This window comes from Stegodyphus dumicola, chromosome 4 (genome assembly GCF_044657685.1).
Source record: "Stegodyphus dumicola isolate Sdum_Otavi_A_Nest chromosome 4, ASM4465768v1".
In the NCBI taxonomy this organism is placed as follows: Eukaryota; Metazoa; Arthropoda; class Arachnida; order Araneae; family Eresidae; genus Stegodyphus; species Stegodyphus dumicola.
Genome location: NC_140771.1, coordinates 160,768,996 through 160,789,396, shown reverse-complemented (window position 1 = coordinate 160,789,396; position 20,401 = coordinate 160,768,996). Strand labels below are relative to the sequence as shown.

The window sequence follows — 20,401 nt, the reverse complement described above, 5'->3', positions numbered from 1 at the left end:
AATTGCAATAATTTCAAAAGTAAATATAGTATTCATGCAGAACAATACTTAAACTAAAAAATATATGAAAAAATGAAATGAAAATCAAGATGCAAATGAAATGAAAGAAACAAATAAAAGTTTAAAAAAAATGGAATTTTTACTTATCAATAGGTTAAAATTAATTTTAAATTTTACTTACATTTTACTCTAACCAGCTCTAACCAAGTAGATTTCAGAATGGTGCTATCACAGCAACAAGCATTAGGTGCTTAAGGCTGCCATGAGTAAAGTGTCTCATGACTTAGGGCTGCCATGAGGCTGTGTGCAACTCTTTTTGTCACTAGCATTCTATCCACTCTTGACATGAAAAAATTTTGTATGAGTACTGGCTCGTAATAGACTGAATGCGCACACCCCAATAATAGGTTGGTAAAGTTTATTTTACCAAAAGAAACACTACACAGGTCTGGAACTTTCCACAAAAAAAGTAAAGCTTTCCACAATATCACAGAGTACAGTCAGTAGTTACACTTCAATCTACTGTGAATTAAACACAAAGCAAGTCTAAGCACAGCTAAAGAACAAAGCTAAATCGCAGATAGTACTTGGAACTCACACTGAGCTAACAGCTAACAACAATAACAACTGAGAGCAGATACTGTCCCCGGCCTTATATAGTTTTTCACTTAACCGCCAAGGTATTTTTAGTATTTTCTGCTTCTCGAAATTATCGAATTACAGTTACTTCTAATGTAATGATCAATTATCTTTATTCAATTACAATACCTATTACAGCGATACAGGGACCGGACCAATATGTCGCCAATTTGGTGACTTCTCACCAAATTTGATGACAAAAATTAGTCGCCAAAACCATTGCCAGCTTGGGGAAATCTCACTAAATTACCAAGATACCCATTAACTCAATGTTAGATGTACTTGCATCTGTATTCTTACTTTTCCGGTATAGCTAGTCTCTTTAGATTTTTCATATTACATTATACAAAAGAAATACAACAATTTGACTTCTAATTTCCCTAAGTACAAAATTCATAACAATATTATATGTGGGGTAAAACTATGTACAGCCAGCTGCTTACAGCCAAACTGAGGATGTATCAATACTATTTTCATTACTAAGTCTCCAATATATGCTTATAACTTTTAACCTTATTGCTATCTAGGTTTATTGGGTTTCATCCTTATAGTATTATATTATTTTTATTAAAATCTTTAATTTTAGTCACTCTTAAAGATTTCTGTAAAACATTCCATTTCTCTAAAACCTTCCTACTTTAAATACAAAATAAAAATAAATAATGTAATATAGAGTTTGAATTGTGTTTTGAAGCTTATTAATGTTAACCCAGCAAATATTCATTAGTTTTTGAAGTTCTTTCTCTCTCATACCAAATGAACTTCACATGTGGAAATGTGTTTCTAATTTTTATACATTTTCAATGGAATATTTCTTTGATTTGTTTTGAAAAAAATTGTTTATATATTTCTGTAATTTCTGTTACAGATTTTTTGAAAATCTTTCAGTGCCACATTGGGAAAACAAGGAAGTTCAGTCTTACTGGGAAAAGATGAAAGAAATTAATACATAATATTTAGTTTCTTTTTTTTTTTTCCTCTCTCATTTATGTCTAATGGGGTGTTTCATTTTATAAGGCAAAAAATAAAATGTAAAATTTTTGCAGTCTTTTTTAACTTCCCGAGTCGCTGTGATGTAAAAGTTATTTTTGCTAAATTTCAAGAACATTGCACACTTTGATCAGTTTTGTAAAAGTAATTAAAAAATGCGACTTTTTAATGTTCATTACTTTTATTGGGAAAACCAGAAATCACAAACTTAAAAATAATATTAAAACCAAATGCTAAGATTAATAGGTAATATGATAGGCAAAGCATGTGTTATATTAATGAACATTGAATGATGCAGTCCCTTCTTTTGTTCACATGGTGGAAACATTTCTTTGATGCTCAACTACCTTCAGCAAGAATTGTTCTATTGCCCATCCCTGACCAAATCGTTAAACTTTTTAATCAGAGCCTCTTTCTGCTGTATCATCGACCACCTCAAGAGCATTCACATGGCTTCTTAGAGAATCATGCTAGTATTCTGTCATGTCGAGGATCCCAAACCATTCAAGGCATGTCTTTGCTTTATTAGTAATGAAATAGCTCAGGTATTTTCCTTCAAAAACTAAATTTTTACCCTGTAATCTTTTCATTTCCCTTTTTCCTTGCAAGCTTGGTTTCTAAATTTTTAGTTACATTTTTCTTATCAACCGGAATAATACAATCGTCTGAAAATGCCAATCCTACATTTGTTTCTGACAGATACTAAAAGTGTCGCTTAGCAGCTGTGAAAGCACATTTTTTGGCATTTGCATATGGGTAAGTGCTCAGAAGTGCATATCCAAATCCTTCTTTGGAGCCCACCAAGTTAAATTGTCTCATGCCAAGTGAACGTATATGAGGCTGACAAAATTTGCTACCTGTTTCATTCCTTTCATTTCTCATTGAAGAATATTTAACTGTTAAGTGAAGAGGAAAATTTTAAGTGCATAAAGTACCTTTGCCATTTACCTTGCGTGATGCAGAGCCCTTGTGATCCTGAAACTAAAGTCGTTTTGATACCAACCTTCCAAATATAGGAGTGAGAGTTGTAATAACTGTTTGTAGTCTTCTTTTAGATGGCTTCCACCTTTTAGGACATACTGGATGTAGTTAATTTTCACTCATTTTTCTTCTAGAAAGTTTGAACAGGACTTGATTCATCTAGCATTGTCGAATATGACTTATCACATGAAGCACACAGACTTAGGAACTTTAAAAAAACCTGGATGTCAAGAACACTTGATGGTATGCCACAACACTTCTTTCAATATTAGTTCATAAGTGTGATGTCAGCTAACCAACCAGAATAATGTTCATCTGAATTCCCCTTCAATTCTTGTACATGCTCCTTCAATCAATCCTCTATTATATGCTCTAGTATCAAAAGAAATACTGATGATATTGTCACGTGGCCCAAACTCGTCCACTTCCTGAAGAACTACTTCATCCATCTGCTCACCAGTGCCTTTCAGGACAACAGGTATGCCAAGAAAATGCTCAAAATCTTTGCCTGTGTATAGAAATGCAACTCTGTCTTCCAAAGTACTGGCACTGCCATGGGCAACTAAGGGCAAAAGTTTACTATCCCCAATGCAAGATGAAATGAAGAGGTTTCTCAAAGAATGATTGTTCGATGTTTTTGCCATTTTACTTCTGTTGATTGTCCAAGCTTGGAAACAGTAGCTGAAGATATGGAACTTTTCAAAACATTGTGGTGAAGGTTCTTTCCAGTTGTTGTAAATAAAGTGTTTGCTTTTCGAATAATTGTTCTCAATTCCAAGTAGATGTGAGTGTCTGATCAAGAGGTTTTAATCTAGGCCTTGAATTTAATTTTTTCATTGCTGGAGGCAAAAACTGGGCCTCTTCGTCACTAGATGCTGACAATAATGGATATGAGTCTTCCAGTGTAACTGTCTTATTGATTTCAGTGATAGCTTTGTAATGTTTATTTTCATTTGAATAATTTTTGTCTTCTTTTGTACACTTAGTTCACCTAAGTGTTCTGACAAACTTATACAATCTTCTCTTTGTGACCTAAGAAATTCTTTATCTTCTTGTGATATGCTAATCATATCCATCACATTTTGCCTAGAAATGTCAAATAACTCAGCAAGATAATCTTTCCAAATCTGCCATTTCACATTTTCTTTATCCATGTTTCTCGATTTCTCTTAACCCAGATTTTGGCACTCTTTGTACAGCTTCTGTGTACCAGTACAGATATTCGTCACTGTCTTAACAGGGATATTTGCTTTCCTCCACACTTCCTGTAGTTCAGTAATGGTAGATTTAACAGCATCCAAAAGTATTTCTTTCATTTCTTACCAATGGTAAATAAAAACTAAAAGTACTTGTTCTTTTGAAAGGAGCAGAGCTCCTAAAAGTTAGCTACTATGCCCTTTTGTAGCAGTCATATTTCTTTTTCCATTTTGAAGTTCACTTGCACAGTACTCACAAGTACTTGCAAAGGATTAAAGAAATACTTGAGAAACCCATTAATATAAAGCATTTGAATATTAGAAATTTCACTAGTTTGAGATAAAAGTGATCAATGTTTGCAACCCCTAAATATTATCCAATCTTCTTGAAAGTTAGCATATATATCTTTTACATCACTCAGACTCGGGGTGTAAGCATAGTCTTATGAAAGTCACATCGTTTGGAAAATGAAACACCCTGATGTATATTCATAGCTGCCAAACCTGAATTGTAGATTTCTCTGTAAAATTGTTTACAAATTTTAACCAATATTTAATTGATTACTATTTGTATTTAATTTTGTTTTATATCAATTAATGGTATGTTGCTAAGTGTATCTACACAGTGTGTATGGTATGCATATTAATTATTAATTATATTTTCCTCATATTTAGAAGTACTTAGATAAATAAAAGCTATTCTTCTGTATGAAAGTCTTAAGAAAATTAGCCGAGACATAAAATTTTTAAAAAATAATTAAATATTAAAATTACCATACAATTTAAAATTCAAAATCAAGTGCTACTTAAATATTAATATATTTTATGTTAGAATCACATTGAAATTAGCTCAGTAACTTGGATTGTGCATTATAAACTGAATTTAAAATAACCTTGGAGTTCTTTTGTAATTGTGGCCATGCCTTGCAAAAGCCTCTCACACACTTTTGCTTTTTCATATTTCAAGTTTGACAACTATGATATATTTAGATGTGCAATAATTGCTTTTTATGTATTTTAAAAACATGGTCTTTTATTAATGTTAAAAAATGAAATTTTATGTGAAATGTATTTTTATAATTCTGCATATTGTGTACACAGTGTGGCGATTAGGTAATTAGAATGCATAAAAAATAGTTACATAAGTTATGTATATTACTCAAAATCATGAATCTTCTGCAATATGGTGGCATATTCAAATAACAAAAAGATGACTTTTGTTTGTGTCTTACAAAAGTTGATAATAAGACAGCTGATGTCATAATTTGGATATTTTTGAGAAACAGAGGGGAAAAAAGAGCAAAAGAAATTTCCATGGAGGCAGAAATTGCAATACAACGTGTTTGGAACAAAGGTTTTATTAACTGAATGGTGTAAATGCATCACTAAAAGTCATCTTGGCTAGGTACTTAATGACTTTTCAAAATACAATTTGATTTTCAATCAGCAGTTTTACAAGGGTAGTTTTAAAAAAAAATATTCTCATTATTTAATTTCTACATTGTACATTTGGAATATATGTTTGGTATATTATAACTCCATTACACAAATATCAGTTATTTACTGATTTCCCTAACATTACCATATTGATATTTAATTTTTAGTATTCTCATTTAATATTCTCATTATTTAATTTCTACATTGTACATTTGGAATATATGTTTGTTATATATAATTCCATTACACAAATATCAGTTATTTACTGATTTCCCTAACATTACCATATTGATATTTAATTTTTAGTCAAGAACAACGTATTAATGAATGACAAAATTTAATAAAATGGTACTATTTATTTTCATGGTACCCTTTATCAAAATGGCGCCAAGTATAGACTACTTGGATATTGTTTATGGCTGCCGTATCTTTGTGAACGTCAAGTAGTACCAATAAAACTTACTTCAAATACTTCTTGAAATTCATTATTATCATTAAGAAAATGAACAGTTCATTATCAAAAGCTTAAGTCATTTTGTGAAAAAGATAAATCATTTATATGTTTTTCAATTATAACTGCACTTTCCAAGCTACACAAAAAAATAATCACACCAAAAATAAATAAATAAATAATAATAGAAAAATTCCCATGGTGGGATGCACCAAAGTTTTAAAATTTTTTCAGTGTCCATCTATTAAAAAATAATAAATGAATAAAATGCCTTAAAAATGATGAAAAATTATTTAAACTCAAGAATCTTCAGTTTATTCTTCAAATACTACTCAGTGGCATAATATGCTTTGCAAATTTGCATAGAAACTGTAATTCATAATTTCTAGCAATTAATGAAGCAAAATTTTGAAATAATCTAATCCCTTATACCATCAATTAGTTTAACTAATAATCAGTTTTTTTCATATTCAGTTGTAGACATGTTTTTAATTATATATAATTCTTGTGTGATTATGATGGAAAAAAAACAGATGCATCAATTCCAGTTTTGATATTTATATACTGGAAAGTTATAATCCATCTTTTGTCATTTATGCAAATATCTCCCTATTTAAATCAAAAAAAAATTTAATTACAACTGTCATTCTTTGTACATTTTAAATTTAAATTTTTTGTCTAAAAAATATAGTACAAATTTGCAATTATTATAAAGCAAAAAATAATTAAATCATTGGTATATCTTCTCAAACACTATCATCAGTGCTTGCTCTCAATTCATGTTAATGTAAATATGAATTTGCTGGTGTTGAGGGGATTTTTCTTCTGATGACAATTTTCCCTAGTAGACGATCTGAATGTTTCTGTAGTTTTTTGTAAATTCACCAGCTTCTCAAAAATGTAAGTATTATAAGTTTATTTTATCATCTGTATTAAATAATTAACATTTTATGGAATTAAACAAAATTTTAAGTTTCGATTTAATTTGCAGATTTGATTACTGTCGTGAAATAACTGTTTATACTATTAATACTGTTTTTATTTATAACATATAATATAAAGTGTTATAAAAAATAATTCCAGTCGTTTCTGATTTTATTAAAAATAAAATTGAACTATTTCAACAACTCTGCTGTAGCACGTTTATAATACATGTACCGATTCTGCTAATGGTTATTCTAAATCCAGTAGGATTCTTATGAACTTAAGAGTTATTATTGCATATAGAAAATTAATTTTCCACAAATCAAAATTAATTTGTTAATGGTTTGTTTTTATTCAGCTTTCTATCATTCTAATATCATCGTTGATAACACTGTATATAGCACTGCTTACAATAAAATTTCTTACACATTATTGTATAATTTATAGCAATTTTAATCATGCAAATAATGTATGTATAACATATACACAGTGAAGTCGCATTAATATGATGAAATCTTAAAATTTAGAATAATCATAATGTGCAGTGTGAACAGGTTCTAATAAAGTCCTGGAAAGTTTTCACAGTGGAATCATGCTGACTGCAGTACAGTTGACAGCTGTTGGTGTGAGTATGGTAGAGTATCCATAGAGTGAACAACCCAACTTATATAGGCCTGTAGATTTTTGACCGAGTTTAAGTCTGGGGAATTTGCAGCTCAAGGAAGTATAGTCCTACTTGTACTGTCCCATGTACTCATGTATATTCCTAGCTGTGTTCCCTGTTGTCGTATTAGAAGATATAATCATTTCTAGAAAAACAAATCTGCATATATGGGTGTTAGAGAGAACACAGAAACTATATAAATAAAATATATTCAAAGCAGTTCATTCAATTGCGGGCTGCCTCTACCCGAGACTGGGTGCATTATGAATAAAGACAAAAAAATCTTAATGAGCCAACACTTCTTTATTTTCATCATAACAGTCTTTTACGCTTCCGATATGAGTTTTCAGTTCTGTCTACAGGGAAAACATTCGAAATATTCAGCATGCAGGCTGACGTCATGAACAGCAGCACATTGCGCCAGTTATTACTTCAGTTCATTTCACAACATCCTTCCCCCCCCCTTTGAGACTCAGGTTGAGTCTCAAGCTCATAACAAACATTATTTAAAAGATCAAGTCTTTTTGGGGCTTTTACAAATCGTCCAGAGGAGGAATATTGTTGCATTACCATTTTATCAGGTACAATTCCCCCCTTTTAATGTACATCCAGTCTTACTTGATTAGATTCCTCTGCACCCAGTTTTTTATGAGGAATTATGTTTCTGTCATTGGCCTGTGTCTCCAGAGGAAAGATGCATTGTATCGGTCATACAACTGTTCCATAACACAAATTATCTTAAGTCTTAAATTTAACCGTGCAAATCTTTCCATCATGTCCAGGGATGAATTCTGTAATTCGGGTTAAGGGCCAAAATAAACGTTTTTTATTATCTTCCATCAGTACTATTTCTCCAACTACAGGTTCCCGAGATCGTTTTTCATTATGCTTTTGAACCAGTTGACTAAGGTATTCTTTTCTAAAGCGTTGTCTCAGATCATTTAAAAATTTAGTTCTTTACTTCAATCTCATATTAAGATTTGATGAATTTAATTCATCAAGATCTTCAACATTGGAATTTCTCTTCTTGATAAGAAACATGGCGGGTGTCAGAGGGACAAATTCTTGTGGATATTCAGAAACATACATTAAGGGTCTACAATTAATCATAGTTTCACAATCACAAATGATAGTATAAAGTTCTTCATATGATAACGCTGATTTACCTAAAGTATGTTTCAGCAATTCTTTTACGGTACAAACCAACCTCTCCCACCAGCTGCCACAACAAGCTCCAGTAGGTGGAATAACTGTCCAGAGTATCCTTTTAGTTCCTGTTTCCTTTAATACTTAAGCCTAATTTAGTTTTGATAAATCATTAGAGGCACCCTGAAAATTTGTCCCGTTATCACTATAGATTATTCTAGGGCATCCGCGCCTAGCAACAAATCGTCAAAGCATCAGTAGAAAGAGAATTTACAAGTTCAAGGTGAATGGCACGGTACACAGTGCACGTGAATAGCGTGATCCACACCTTTCCTCCACTTTTGAAAATGGGTCCAGCTCTATGATTTCAAATGGCGCACAATCCATAACTCAGTCTGGTGGCAGAGGTGTCGGTTCGCTTAACATAGCCTTAGTTTTAAATCTTTTACAAACGATACAGTTAAAGAGGACATTTTTAATGGCCTTTCTAGCTCTGACTATCAAAAATCTTTCTCGTAATATACATTGCATCATCTGAAGACCAGCATGACAGTTCTTATTATGTACATTTCTGATTAATAACACAGTGAAATCAAATTTTTCTGGCAACAGTATTGAATACAGAAAAGATTCATGGTCATCTCTATTTAGTTTTCTTGTTTTAACGCTCAGAATAACATCATCATCAATAAGCATTTCAATAAAATTTCTTATCAGTCAGATAATAATTTTGAACCAAACAAATTAAAATTTTCTAGAATTTTCAATTTCATACTGTGAAAGTTCAATGTTTCTATTCTTTTCAGAACCATCTTTACAATTATTTACAAATCTAAATATCTACACAAATATTCTAATCATTTTATCATAATTGGATACACTGATTCAATGCCAAATGGGTGCATCTTTTGATAGATCAATATTCACTATTTTTATCTTTTTCCTCTCCAATTCTACTTCTTCATACAAACAAATAATCTCACCAGTGCGCCAGTTTTCAGGGCCTTCCCACCATCCAGACCGAAGCATTTGCTTCGCAAAACATCCGCGCGATAACAGGTCTGCAATATTCAGTTTCCCTGGGGCATGTCTCCATGAATGACCTCACGTCAACTCTTGAATCTCTTTAACCCTATTTTCGACAAAAACCGACCAATTTCCTTGCTCTGTTATCCACCAAAGGGCAGTGGTGGAATCAGACCAGAGGGTAACTTTTAAGTTGAGCAAACTGAGAGCCTTGATAATAGAATTTGCAAGTCTAGAACCTATACAACAGGCCATTAATTTTAAGCAAGGAATGCTTAAAGGTTTCAAAGGCGATACCCTAGACTTCGCCCGTACGAGATTTATTTTTACCTCAGAATTAAATACTCATCGAACAAAGACGCACCCTGCATACGCCCCCTTGCAAGCATCTGTTATATATGTAACTGTATCTATTATTATCTTTAATCATTATTGTAGTAGATGAGCAATGTAGAATAAACGATGTTTGTATACATCTGCAGGGTTGCCACGCTACCTGGAGAACCGGGAAAAGTCAGGGAATTCGAAAATTGACCAAAAAATTCGGGGAAAAGTCAGGGAATTTAAGTATTTTTGTCAAAATCTGGAAAAGTCAGGGAAGTTCATACAATGATCCCGCCAAAAAAAGCGATTTTTGCGCCGACGTCGGAAGAGATAACTTTTTTGGCGAATTGCCTATCATGTGAGTGTCTGCTGGCATAGAGCCAATTTTCGCAGCTCCAATTTGATTGCCTTTTAGAAAGGCAAAGCAAGCAAGTTTCCCGCAACTTTTGGTTTCGAGTATTCTCGAGAATCGCATGTGCAGTGCATGAACTAAAGAAAGTACCTGTTCTCGTATAAAACAAAATGGGTTTAATCTTAGTATACGGTACCATGGAGGTTAGAATCAAAGAATATGTATTGTAAAGAAGGAAAACCTCTCTGCAACAGACGTGGTTCCGTTCCATCATAGAGGGAAACAGCTGTGCATGCGTGATATATCTGCCGCCAAAGCTGGAAACCGGTGTCGAAGTTCGAAGGTCACGTTATCAAGAGTTCATTAAAGAATATCCTTTAAAATTTCTTTAACCACTTGCGCTAAAAAGACGTGCCACGCACGTCGAGATGTTTTTGTCTCAAACTGCGAGCGACGTGAACACCACGTCGATAAGCATTTATCGCAAAAATGAAAATAACATGGTGCACACGTCGCCTAACAACGAGATTGTTTATTTCTCGAGTTACAGCTCTGGATTGCACTCGCAGATGCGGAGCGGCGTAAATGAGACACTTTACCACTTGCCATATTGTAGCGCACGGCACAAGAAAATATTTTTTGGTGCAAGTAAATTAATTCATAGGTTAGTAATTTTCAGGGGGGGGGGAACTACGAAAATCCATTTTTAAAATTATTGCGAAAAATCCAAGAAGAAACGTCCTATGATAAAACGTTTCTTCTTGGATTTTTCGCAATAATTTAAAAACGGATATTCGTAGCTTTCTTTTTGTCAAAGAACGTTTCTTCTTAACACGTTTCTCAATTTCCGGTACACATCGCGGAGAGGGAAATTCTGGCCGCCAGGTTCCGTCGCCAAATCCCTTGGCAAATTTTCCCTCCGCAATCTAGCGGCGTAATAGCATTTTACTTGTATGGAAAATTTTCTTCTTTACATAGACCAAAGAATTAGAGATTCTTTGCATAGACGTTTTTTGGTTAAAATAATCTCCATGTATGGATTTGGTGACATGATGATGCGCAGTAAACGGGTCATTTTGGTCTTGGCGACAATTTTCAAAATCGTGCCAAAGCCTTACCGTATACTAGAATTTTACCGCAAAATCTTTTAAAACTTTTCTTTTTAATAAATACCTTGCCATTTTGCAGTAAAATAAAAAATAGTAATCTGTCATCTAGGCTAACCATGTAATATAACATATTCGCTAAAATATCGTTGACTATTCTAATTCAATTTTTAAGTAATTATCTTTATTTTTGTTATTCGTATAATTTAATGATGCTTCTTCCCTCTAAATTTATTAATTATTAGTAAATAATATTTCTAAATTTCAGGAAATTTTCTCTGGCATAATCTTGAAATTAATTCTAGCAGTGTGATGACATACCATCACGAAATTTAATGCACATATTTTTTTTCTTATGTATGCTGCGAACTAAATATAAAATACCTCAATTTATTAAAATAGATTTCTTTGTTTCGTTTAGCTGCAGAATGTTTGCAAAAAAAGCCTTATTTTATTCCAGATTGGGAAGATTCTAATCTCAATCTTTAATGGAGAAAACAACAACTATTATAATTATATTTTATATTTGTGTTTTCAAGTGTTAAGGTGCTTTTTAAGAACATACCTCACACAAATTAAATTTACCTAAAATCTAACCTAACTATTTAGCATTGCGTTGTGATTTATAAGGACCAGATTAGCCTCGTGTTGAACTGGTGATGATCATGAGTAATAATTAAATAAAACATACATTTGTTATCCAATGTATATATCTTAAATTTTATTAAGTTTCTTAAGTGGAAAAGTAAACAAAATTATCAAACAAAGTATACCAAGAATAATTAAGAATAAATGTCCTCTGGGATTTATTGAATAATTAAGTGAATTTGCTACACAATACAAGTAATACCATAATTCACCTCTTAGCGTAGTCAACGTACATTACGCGGATAGACTGGAATTTTCTTGAAACGCACCTGGAAAACCTGGAAAAGTCAGGGAATTTCATTCTCCTGTTTGAGTGGCAACCCTGATCTGGTAATCATCACTGAGCACATACCCAACATACATAAAAAACAACACATGGCGCAGTCGAGTCCACCGTAGATTAAAAAAAAGAAAATCTTTTTTCAAGAACCATGCAGCATTGGTAAAGATATTCTAAACAAAAACATGATGGTATATTATTATGAGGGTACATTTTTAGCTTTTAGAAACTATTTATTTACAATCTTAGAATGTATAATCACAGAGAACTGCAATACGAGCATAGTTCTATTTTTCAAATCTGTATCCAAAGTGTTGCCAATTACAAGTTACTAAATACTAAATGTTACCATTTACAAATTATTAAATATTACATCTTCCATTTTTTTAAAGAGTTCAAAAGTTTGAACAGCTTAAAATCAGTCCAAATACCTGGCCGGCTTTCTAATCACTCTCCCACTTCTAGTTCTTTGCTCACCGTTCCTTGTTTCTGAGTTAGCAGAGTTTGGTAGTTGATCTTCTAAACTTTGCCCTTGAGAATATCTGGAATGATATCCTTTTACATATGTTTTGTGTGTATTAACTCCTTGTTCTGTTCCTCTGATATTCTCTTCAACAGCTGAACTGTTTTCTCTAATATCTTTTCTATTTCTTCTCAAAACTGATCCACCTGATCTAAGTATATATGATCTAGGCATCTTATGCACTTCTTCTACAACTGCTGGTTTCCAGCGATTATCTTGATATACCTGGACACAATCTCCTTTATTTAGCGATGGTAATGTTTTTGTATGATGATCATAATATGACTTCTGTTTAGTTCTTTCTTGGTTGATTTTTTTCTTTTACATTTTTCACAACTTGTGGTTTAAGTAATTCTTCAGATGTAGGAATCGTTCTTGTTCTTCTACTCATAAGTCGTTGAGCTGGTGATCCTAGCATCTCATTATTTGGAGTGTTCCTATGAGCCAACAATGCTAAATAAGGATCAGCATGATCTGCTTGAGCTTTCTTTAACAATTTCTTCGCCGTTTGTATTGAACGCTCTGCTAATCCGTTCGACTGTGGATGGTATGGACTGCTTGTTATATGTTTAAATTGGTATTTCTTAGCAAATTCTTTACTTGCAAACTGAGGTCCATTATCAGATATCACTATCAATGGTATACTGTATCTTGCAAAATGAGATTTCATGTAACTGATCACTGTCTGACTTCGAGTATCCGGTAGTTTGGAGATTTAAAATAAGTTGGAATAGTAATTAATCTACAATTAATAAATATATGTCTTTGTTAATCTCAAATAAATCTGTCGCAACTTTATACCAAGGTAAATTTGGAATTTCATGTGGTATCATAGGCTCTCTTATGTTTTTGTTCTGGTATTCATTACATATAGAACATTTTGAAATTTTATCTTCTATCTGCTTGTTCATAAGTGGCCAAAACAAAACATCTCTAGCTCTTTTCTTACATTTTTCTATACCAAAATGACTCTCATGAATTAAATTTAACATTTCCTTTTGCATAGATAAAAGAATAATTACCCTTCCTCCTTTGAAAAATAAGTCATTTTCCATTGTCAACTCACCTCTGTAGTCCCAAAATACTTTGACTTGAGGTTCTACCTGATGTTTCCTTTCTGGCCAGCCTCTCAGAATATATTTCTTTAAGCACTGTAGTGTAGCATCACATTCACTTTCTTTCTTCAATTCATAAATTTTGTCATCAGATGCTGGAATCAGTGTACAAATTTCTGTATCTTCATCATTATCTTCTTCTGTTGTATTCAAATATGCTCTACTTAAAGTGTCTGCTATTACTAAGTCTTTCCCCTTTTTGTATCGTACATCTAGATCATATTTTTGTAAATTTAACATTCTTTGCAATCGCTGTGGTGCTTTAAAAAGAGGTTTCTTAGTTATGCTTTCCAATGGTCGATGATCAGTTTCAACTGTAATACGTTTGCCATATATATATATATTAATGAAATTTAGAACATCCAAAAGTAATAGCTAAAAGCTCTTTTTCTATCTGAGCATAATTTTTCTGACTTTTTGTTAGAGCTCTGGAAGCATAAGCAATTGGTTGGTTTTCTTGTAGTAAAACAGCACCTAATCCTTCAGAACTTGCATCTACTAAAAGAGTTACATCTTTATTAACATCATAGAATTTTAATACGGGTGCTTTTGCAATCAATTCTGTAAGTGCTTCGAAAGCTTTTTGATGCTTTTCAGTCCAGTGCCAGAGAACATTTTTCCCAAGTAACTGTCTTAATGGTGCAGTAATAGTAGTTAAGTTAAGAATAAATTTGGCTAAATAATTAATTATTTCCAAAAATCTTTGTAGCAAAGGAACATCTGTAGATTCTGGTATTTTAACAATTGCTTCCACTTTAGAAAAATCAGGTTTTAGTCCATTTTCACTTAACTCGTGCCCTATATAATTCACACGATTAACTTTTATTTTACATTTAGCCTTATTGAACTTCAAATTATTTTCTCGTGCTCTCTGGAGTACTTTTTTAAGTCGTAGCTCATGTTCCTTTTCATTAGATCCCCATATTAAGATATCATCTATAATACATTCAACGCCTTCTATTATTTGGCAAATTTCTGGAGCTGAGCATATGTCAAAAAGTAATCTTTTAAATTTGTATCTGCCAAAAGGTGTATTGAATGTACACAAATTACTACTTTCTTTGTCAAGCTAGATTTGCCAAAAAGCACTATTAGCATCTAAAATAAAAAATATTTTTGCATTTGCCATTCTAGTGACAACTTCGTCAATGGTTAACATAAGATAATGTTCTTGTTTTATAGCTTTATTTAAGTCTCTAGGATCTAAACATATTCTTATTTTGTTAGGTTTGACAACTGTGACCATTGAATTTACCCATTCAATTGTTTCTCTTATTTTCTCAATAACATTTAAATTTTCCATTATTTGTAATTCTTTCTTCACTTTATCACATATAGCTATGGGTATTTTTCCTGGAGGATGAATTACTGGTGTTGCATCTTGTTTTGACTGGATTTTATAGTCTCCATTCAAACAACCTAAGCCTTCAAATACGTCTTTGTATTCCTCCAGTAAGTGTTCAGTGTAAACAGACATTACTTTTTGAATCAAACCTAGTTGCAAACATGATTTTAATCCTAATATTGAAGGTACTTCTTTGTCAATAACTTGGAATTCGACAACATAATTATTTTACTACTTTTACTAAAGTATTCATTTTATTCCCACAGAATGTAACTAATCTTTTAATTTTAGACTTCTGTATCGGAACATTTAGCAATTTCACTTTGCTTTTAGAAATTACATTGCACATTGCTCCAGTATTTAACTGCAAATTTAGTTTACTTTTATTTACATTAACGTCAACAGTCCATTTCTCTTCCTTATTATCTGAATTAGGATTTAATGTGCTTACATAAAATTCTAACTCTTCCTCAGAGTCATGATTTATTAATTTAATTTGTCTATCTTTTTTATTTACCTTGACTGCTTAATTTTTTATTATATAGGTTTTACATTGATTCACGAAATGATTTGCCTTTTTACACTTATGACAGATTTTTCCATATGCTGGCCACTTTCGATACTCATGAGACTTTCCACATTTAGAACAAACTTTTGTCTTTTGTTTCTCGGTATTTACCTCTTCATAGGTATTCTTATTATGTTTACTTAGTTTCTTTTTCACTAAGTTTACAACAGTTTTCTCATCTTTTATGATTTTCATTTGATGTGCACTTCTTTCAGCAGATCTGCATATATCAAGAGCTTTTTCTAATGTTAATTCTGTTTCATGTAACAATCTTACTCTCACTACATCATCTTTAATACCCCAAACAATTTTATCCTTTATTAAACTATCCGTTAATTGTGCAAACTCGCATGTTCTACCTTTATTTCGAAGGTCAGTTACATATTCATCTATGGTTTCTGACGCGGTTTGATTTCTAGTAAAGAATAAATGTCTTTCATATGTAATGTTTTTTTTAGGAATACAATATTCAGTAAACTTTGTCTTAATTTCACTTAATTTAATTTCTTTACCTTCTTTTATAGGAAATGTATTATATATTTCAAAACCACGAATTCCTATTACATGAAGAAAAGTATTAACTCTTACCTTCTCTTCTTTATTATGTAATACACTAGCTACTTCATATATTTCGAATGATTGCAGCAATCTTTGCCAATTTGAAGCAAGATTTCCATCAAATTTCATCGGCTCTGGTGGTTTTAAACTTTCCATTTTGAAAGCAAAATACTCCCAACACCATATAGAATAATGAGGGTGCACTTTAAGTTTTTAGAAACCATTTATTTATAATCATAGAATGTATTATATTGTGGTGATGGCGATAAGGAGCGCGCCTTGCGCCCTCCGATAAGTGTGGCACCCCTAGAGGAGAGTTTTCTTACGAGTAGCGAGCAGAGCGAAACAGGCCGGCTGTCGGGCAGTGTGCGCGTGGTTCCGAAATAAAGCTTAATTTGCTTAATTTTTATTGTGCACTATGTCTTGTTAATATTTATATTAATGCAGTAAGAATCTGTGATATGGAATTCGAGGATTAGTGGTTAAACATATAGGAAATCACCATAATATTACAGAGAACTGCAATACCAGCATACTTCTATTTTCATATATCTACCCAAAAGTGTTGCCAATTACAAGTTACTAAATATTAAATGTTGCCATTTATTATTACAACATGGATCAAATCGTAAAATGACCGTAGATATTTGGTTTGCCTCTGCTTCATTTGCCATTGAGTTTTTGAAACCACGTTTTAAACTTACCATATTTGGAACTTTACGAAAAAATACAAGAAATTCCAGATAAATGTCTGAATGTAAAAGAATAAAAAGTAGGTGCATCTTTGTTCTGCTTTGATAGCAAAATAAGTCTTCTATCTTACTAGTCCACGCTATATAGAGCTTTACTTCTAAGGATATGCAGTGATAAATTCATGAATGCGAAAAGTAACAACCGGATATTGTAAACTTTTATAACTCGAGAAAGGTGACGTGGACACTTTTTATCAGATGTGCAATCAAAAATCAAGCAGATGGCCTCTTTTTATTTTTAATAGAATTTTAAATACAGCTTTAATGAACTCTTATGTTATTTATCGTCACAGCGCTTATCAGGATCGATCCCGATGAGAATTTACGAGAGATGTAAGTGCTGAATTGTCAAACCTTGGTCAGAGAAGGGTGCAGAGTCAAGTAAGAGGACAATGTGCATTCTGCCCTAATTCTAAACGGCAAATAACCATAATGTACTGCAACATGTGCTCAAATGCTATGTGTGGTGAACACAGGGAAAATATTGTCTAAATTGTAATGAACACATGGAAAAGTTGTTTTCTTTGTATATGATGAGGATATTTTTTCATTAATATTTCGATGTAAAATACTTTCGGAAAATTTTTAATTAACCCACGTCCTGAAGTGCAGTCAAATTTTTTATGTATGATTAGCTTCAACGCTTCTCTGTAGTAAGGTGAGCTTTCTAGAGTTAAAAAAAAAGTTATTCATCCTGTTTCACTCAAAATAGAAAATATTAAATTACTCTAGATATAATATTACTTAAATTACACTTAACACTCAAAATTACAATTCCAGTAAGCTTAAAAACACAAAATAAAAGCATAAATTGAAGAGCTCACCAGCTTCAATGTAAGCTCCACCGCGTCTACGTGCTTAGTCTCTTTTCAAACTATAAATTTACACAGTTTATTTTTGGACATTATAACTTTACTAAACATTTACAAAGGTTTAACCTTCAACCAACTGATTTACGTGGCCATTTGAAAAAATGAGCCAGAAGATGTGAAACATGTGGCCTTTTTTCTTCTCTACATTTAAATTAATCAAGTCACGCTATCGGAAGAGCTTGTGGAGTTTTGTTATACACAGGCCAATGAAAGTTGATGACTTTATTGCTTCAAACCAGATTTTTTTCTCTTTTGTTAATTTTGTCAGTAACTGCAATTTAAATCGACTTTCCTCACTTTTTTTTTCCCACTTTACTGCATAAGCCCATGTTATGCTTGCTTGGTATAGGAAGCCAGTGTTTTTTTGCTTTAATTAAAAAAAATAATTTAAAATAAGATGGTTGACCTTCTATGGCTAGATTTAGCTTATTATGGCACAACGCACTAGGTCTGTCTGCCTACAGTGTGATTATGATGTGACATCAAACACTCTTTTTGAAACCTAATATTACTAATCATTATACCATTAAACTTTGCAACAAAACATATATCAATCGTGCTTCTAAAAAGGTTCGGTTAGTTGATTTTGGCAAAACAAACTAGGGCTTTCTGTCTAAGGGCAAGGATAGCCTTCTGGAGACCTTTCTAAGGGAAACTAGCTCGTATGTGCGTTACATATGGGGGAAACCACGGATGGTCCAACCCCTTCGCCTAGAATCTAACGTAGGTCATAACTACCACTGTTCATGAATTGTACCGCTCAGCTGCTGGCGGGCGGTTTCTAAAAAGACTATTTTATCTCAAAATGATATTTAAAAATTGCTACTGAAAACATATTTCTTGTCAATTCAGTTAATTCATATAAAGGATTAATCAAAGTTTTCATTAAGTATGAATAAATATATTCATAAAAATAATTTTATTAAATATTTTCGTGAATAGAGTAATTCAGATACTAATTACTATATAAATGTCCGCATCGTAAGCAACAATGCATGTTTAATTAATTACGCTGCGGTTTCTGCGTTTATGAAAAATTTCGTTCTTATTGTTTTTCCAGCATCAACGATATTTTGAATTTAAAAACAACTTGAAAATAAGGTAGCATTAGTTTTTGATAACTTAGCATGATATTTTAAAAAGTACGTTTTGTAGAAATGCATATATTTTAACTAAAAATTTTCTTTCAGCTATCACTCGTGACATAAAACTATATACAGTGTGAATGCTTGACTTTGATTAGTAGTTTGAAAGCGCATTTAGTTATTGGAATGTTAATGTTTAAAAAAAAGAAAGTGAAGTTTTAAGAAGGAAAATGAAAGGGCAACAAAATTTCAAAATCAAAATTAGAAGTGGAGCTAATCGCAAATTTTCTCGAACCAAACCAGAATCTTAAAATATTTTTGAATTTTGAATTTTTCAAATAAGAAGAATAATAGAAAAGGGGGAACTTTATTATAAGATTTTAAATTTTAAAAAAATCGAATGATGCTTTAAGGTAAAAATTTTAAGAATATAGTTAAATATATCAGTATTAAATTTAAACAAAGATATTTAAAAATTCATGTACATTTATTAAAGAGACACAAATTAAATTAATTAAATAAAGTACGTAATTAAACTTCTTGAAATAGGAAAAGAAGCATATGTCCAAAGAACATACTCGGGAAACTTTCAGTGTGCTCTTGAATTGAGTAGTTTAGCATCTACTCTTTCAAACACTAAGTTGGTACTAAACTGAAATTAATCGCTCTCTTCCCAGAGTCCAAGCTAGCAAATAATTCTTCTTGCTCTTAAGATTAAGAGAAAAGAATTTGTCAACTATTTAAGAATAAAGCACGCTAGTACTAAAAGAATAAGTTAGCACAAAATGCTGCTAAATTATAAATTAAGTTTAAAAGCATTGTTAGATTCAACTATCAGTAATAAGACCCGAACTTTATCATGTAAATATATACATGAACTACATGAAAGCAAAATATCTAAGAAATTAAGACATTGATATGAAAGAACAAATTAAAACTAAGATGCTAAAACATCGATTGGAACAAAAAAGTAGAAAGTAAACAAGGGAAGTAATCACGTAAAAAATTTTTTTTAAATCTCCCTGTCTAAGCTCTATAACAGAACTTGTCAAGGGAAAAGTGTTTAGGTATTTGCTAACTATTAGTTAGGAATTAGTACATTAGAAATGAATATTAAAAGTTATAGGTTGTCTAAGATAAGGATCTGAGAGCCTTAATTTCTATTGATGCGAAGGGGGACTTAAATCATTTAATGACACCATATATTATTATGAGAGAACACTTTTAGCTTTTAGAAAATATTTATTTACAATTTTAGAATGTATAATCACAGAGAACTGCAATACCAGCATAGTTCTATTTTTCAAATCTGTATCCAAAGTGTTGCCAATTACAAGTTACTAAATATTAAATGTTACCATTTACAAATTATTAAATATTACAGATGGGAAGTTGTTTATAGTGAAATCGAAACTTCTA

General features: G+C 31.8%; 1 protein-coding gene across 2 annotated transcripts in view; it reads left to right on the top strand.

Moving 5' to 3' along the window:
- The window catches only part of LOC118199992 (uncharacterized), a 104,204-nt gene extending 97,383 nt beyond the window's left edge, over positions 1-6,821 (top strand). For both annotated transcript variants that reach the window (XM_085815701.1, XM_085815700.1), the window contains exon 10: positions 1,508-6,821. In XM_085815701.1, the coding sequence (XP_085671827.1) occupies positions 1,508-1,592 (85 nt within the window). In that variant the 3' untranslated portion in view covers positions 1,593-6,821. The remainder of the gene's footprint in view (positions 1-1,507) is intronic.
- Positions 6,822-20,401: the final 13,580 nt, after the last annotated feature.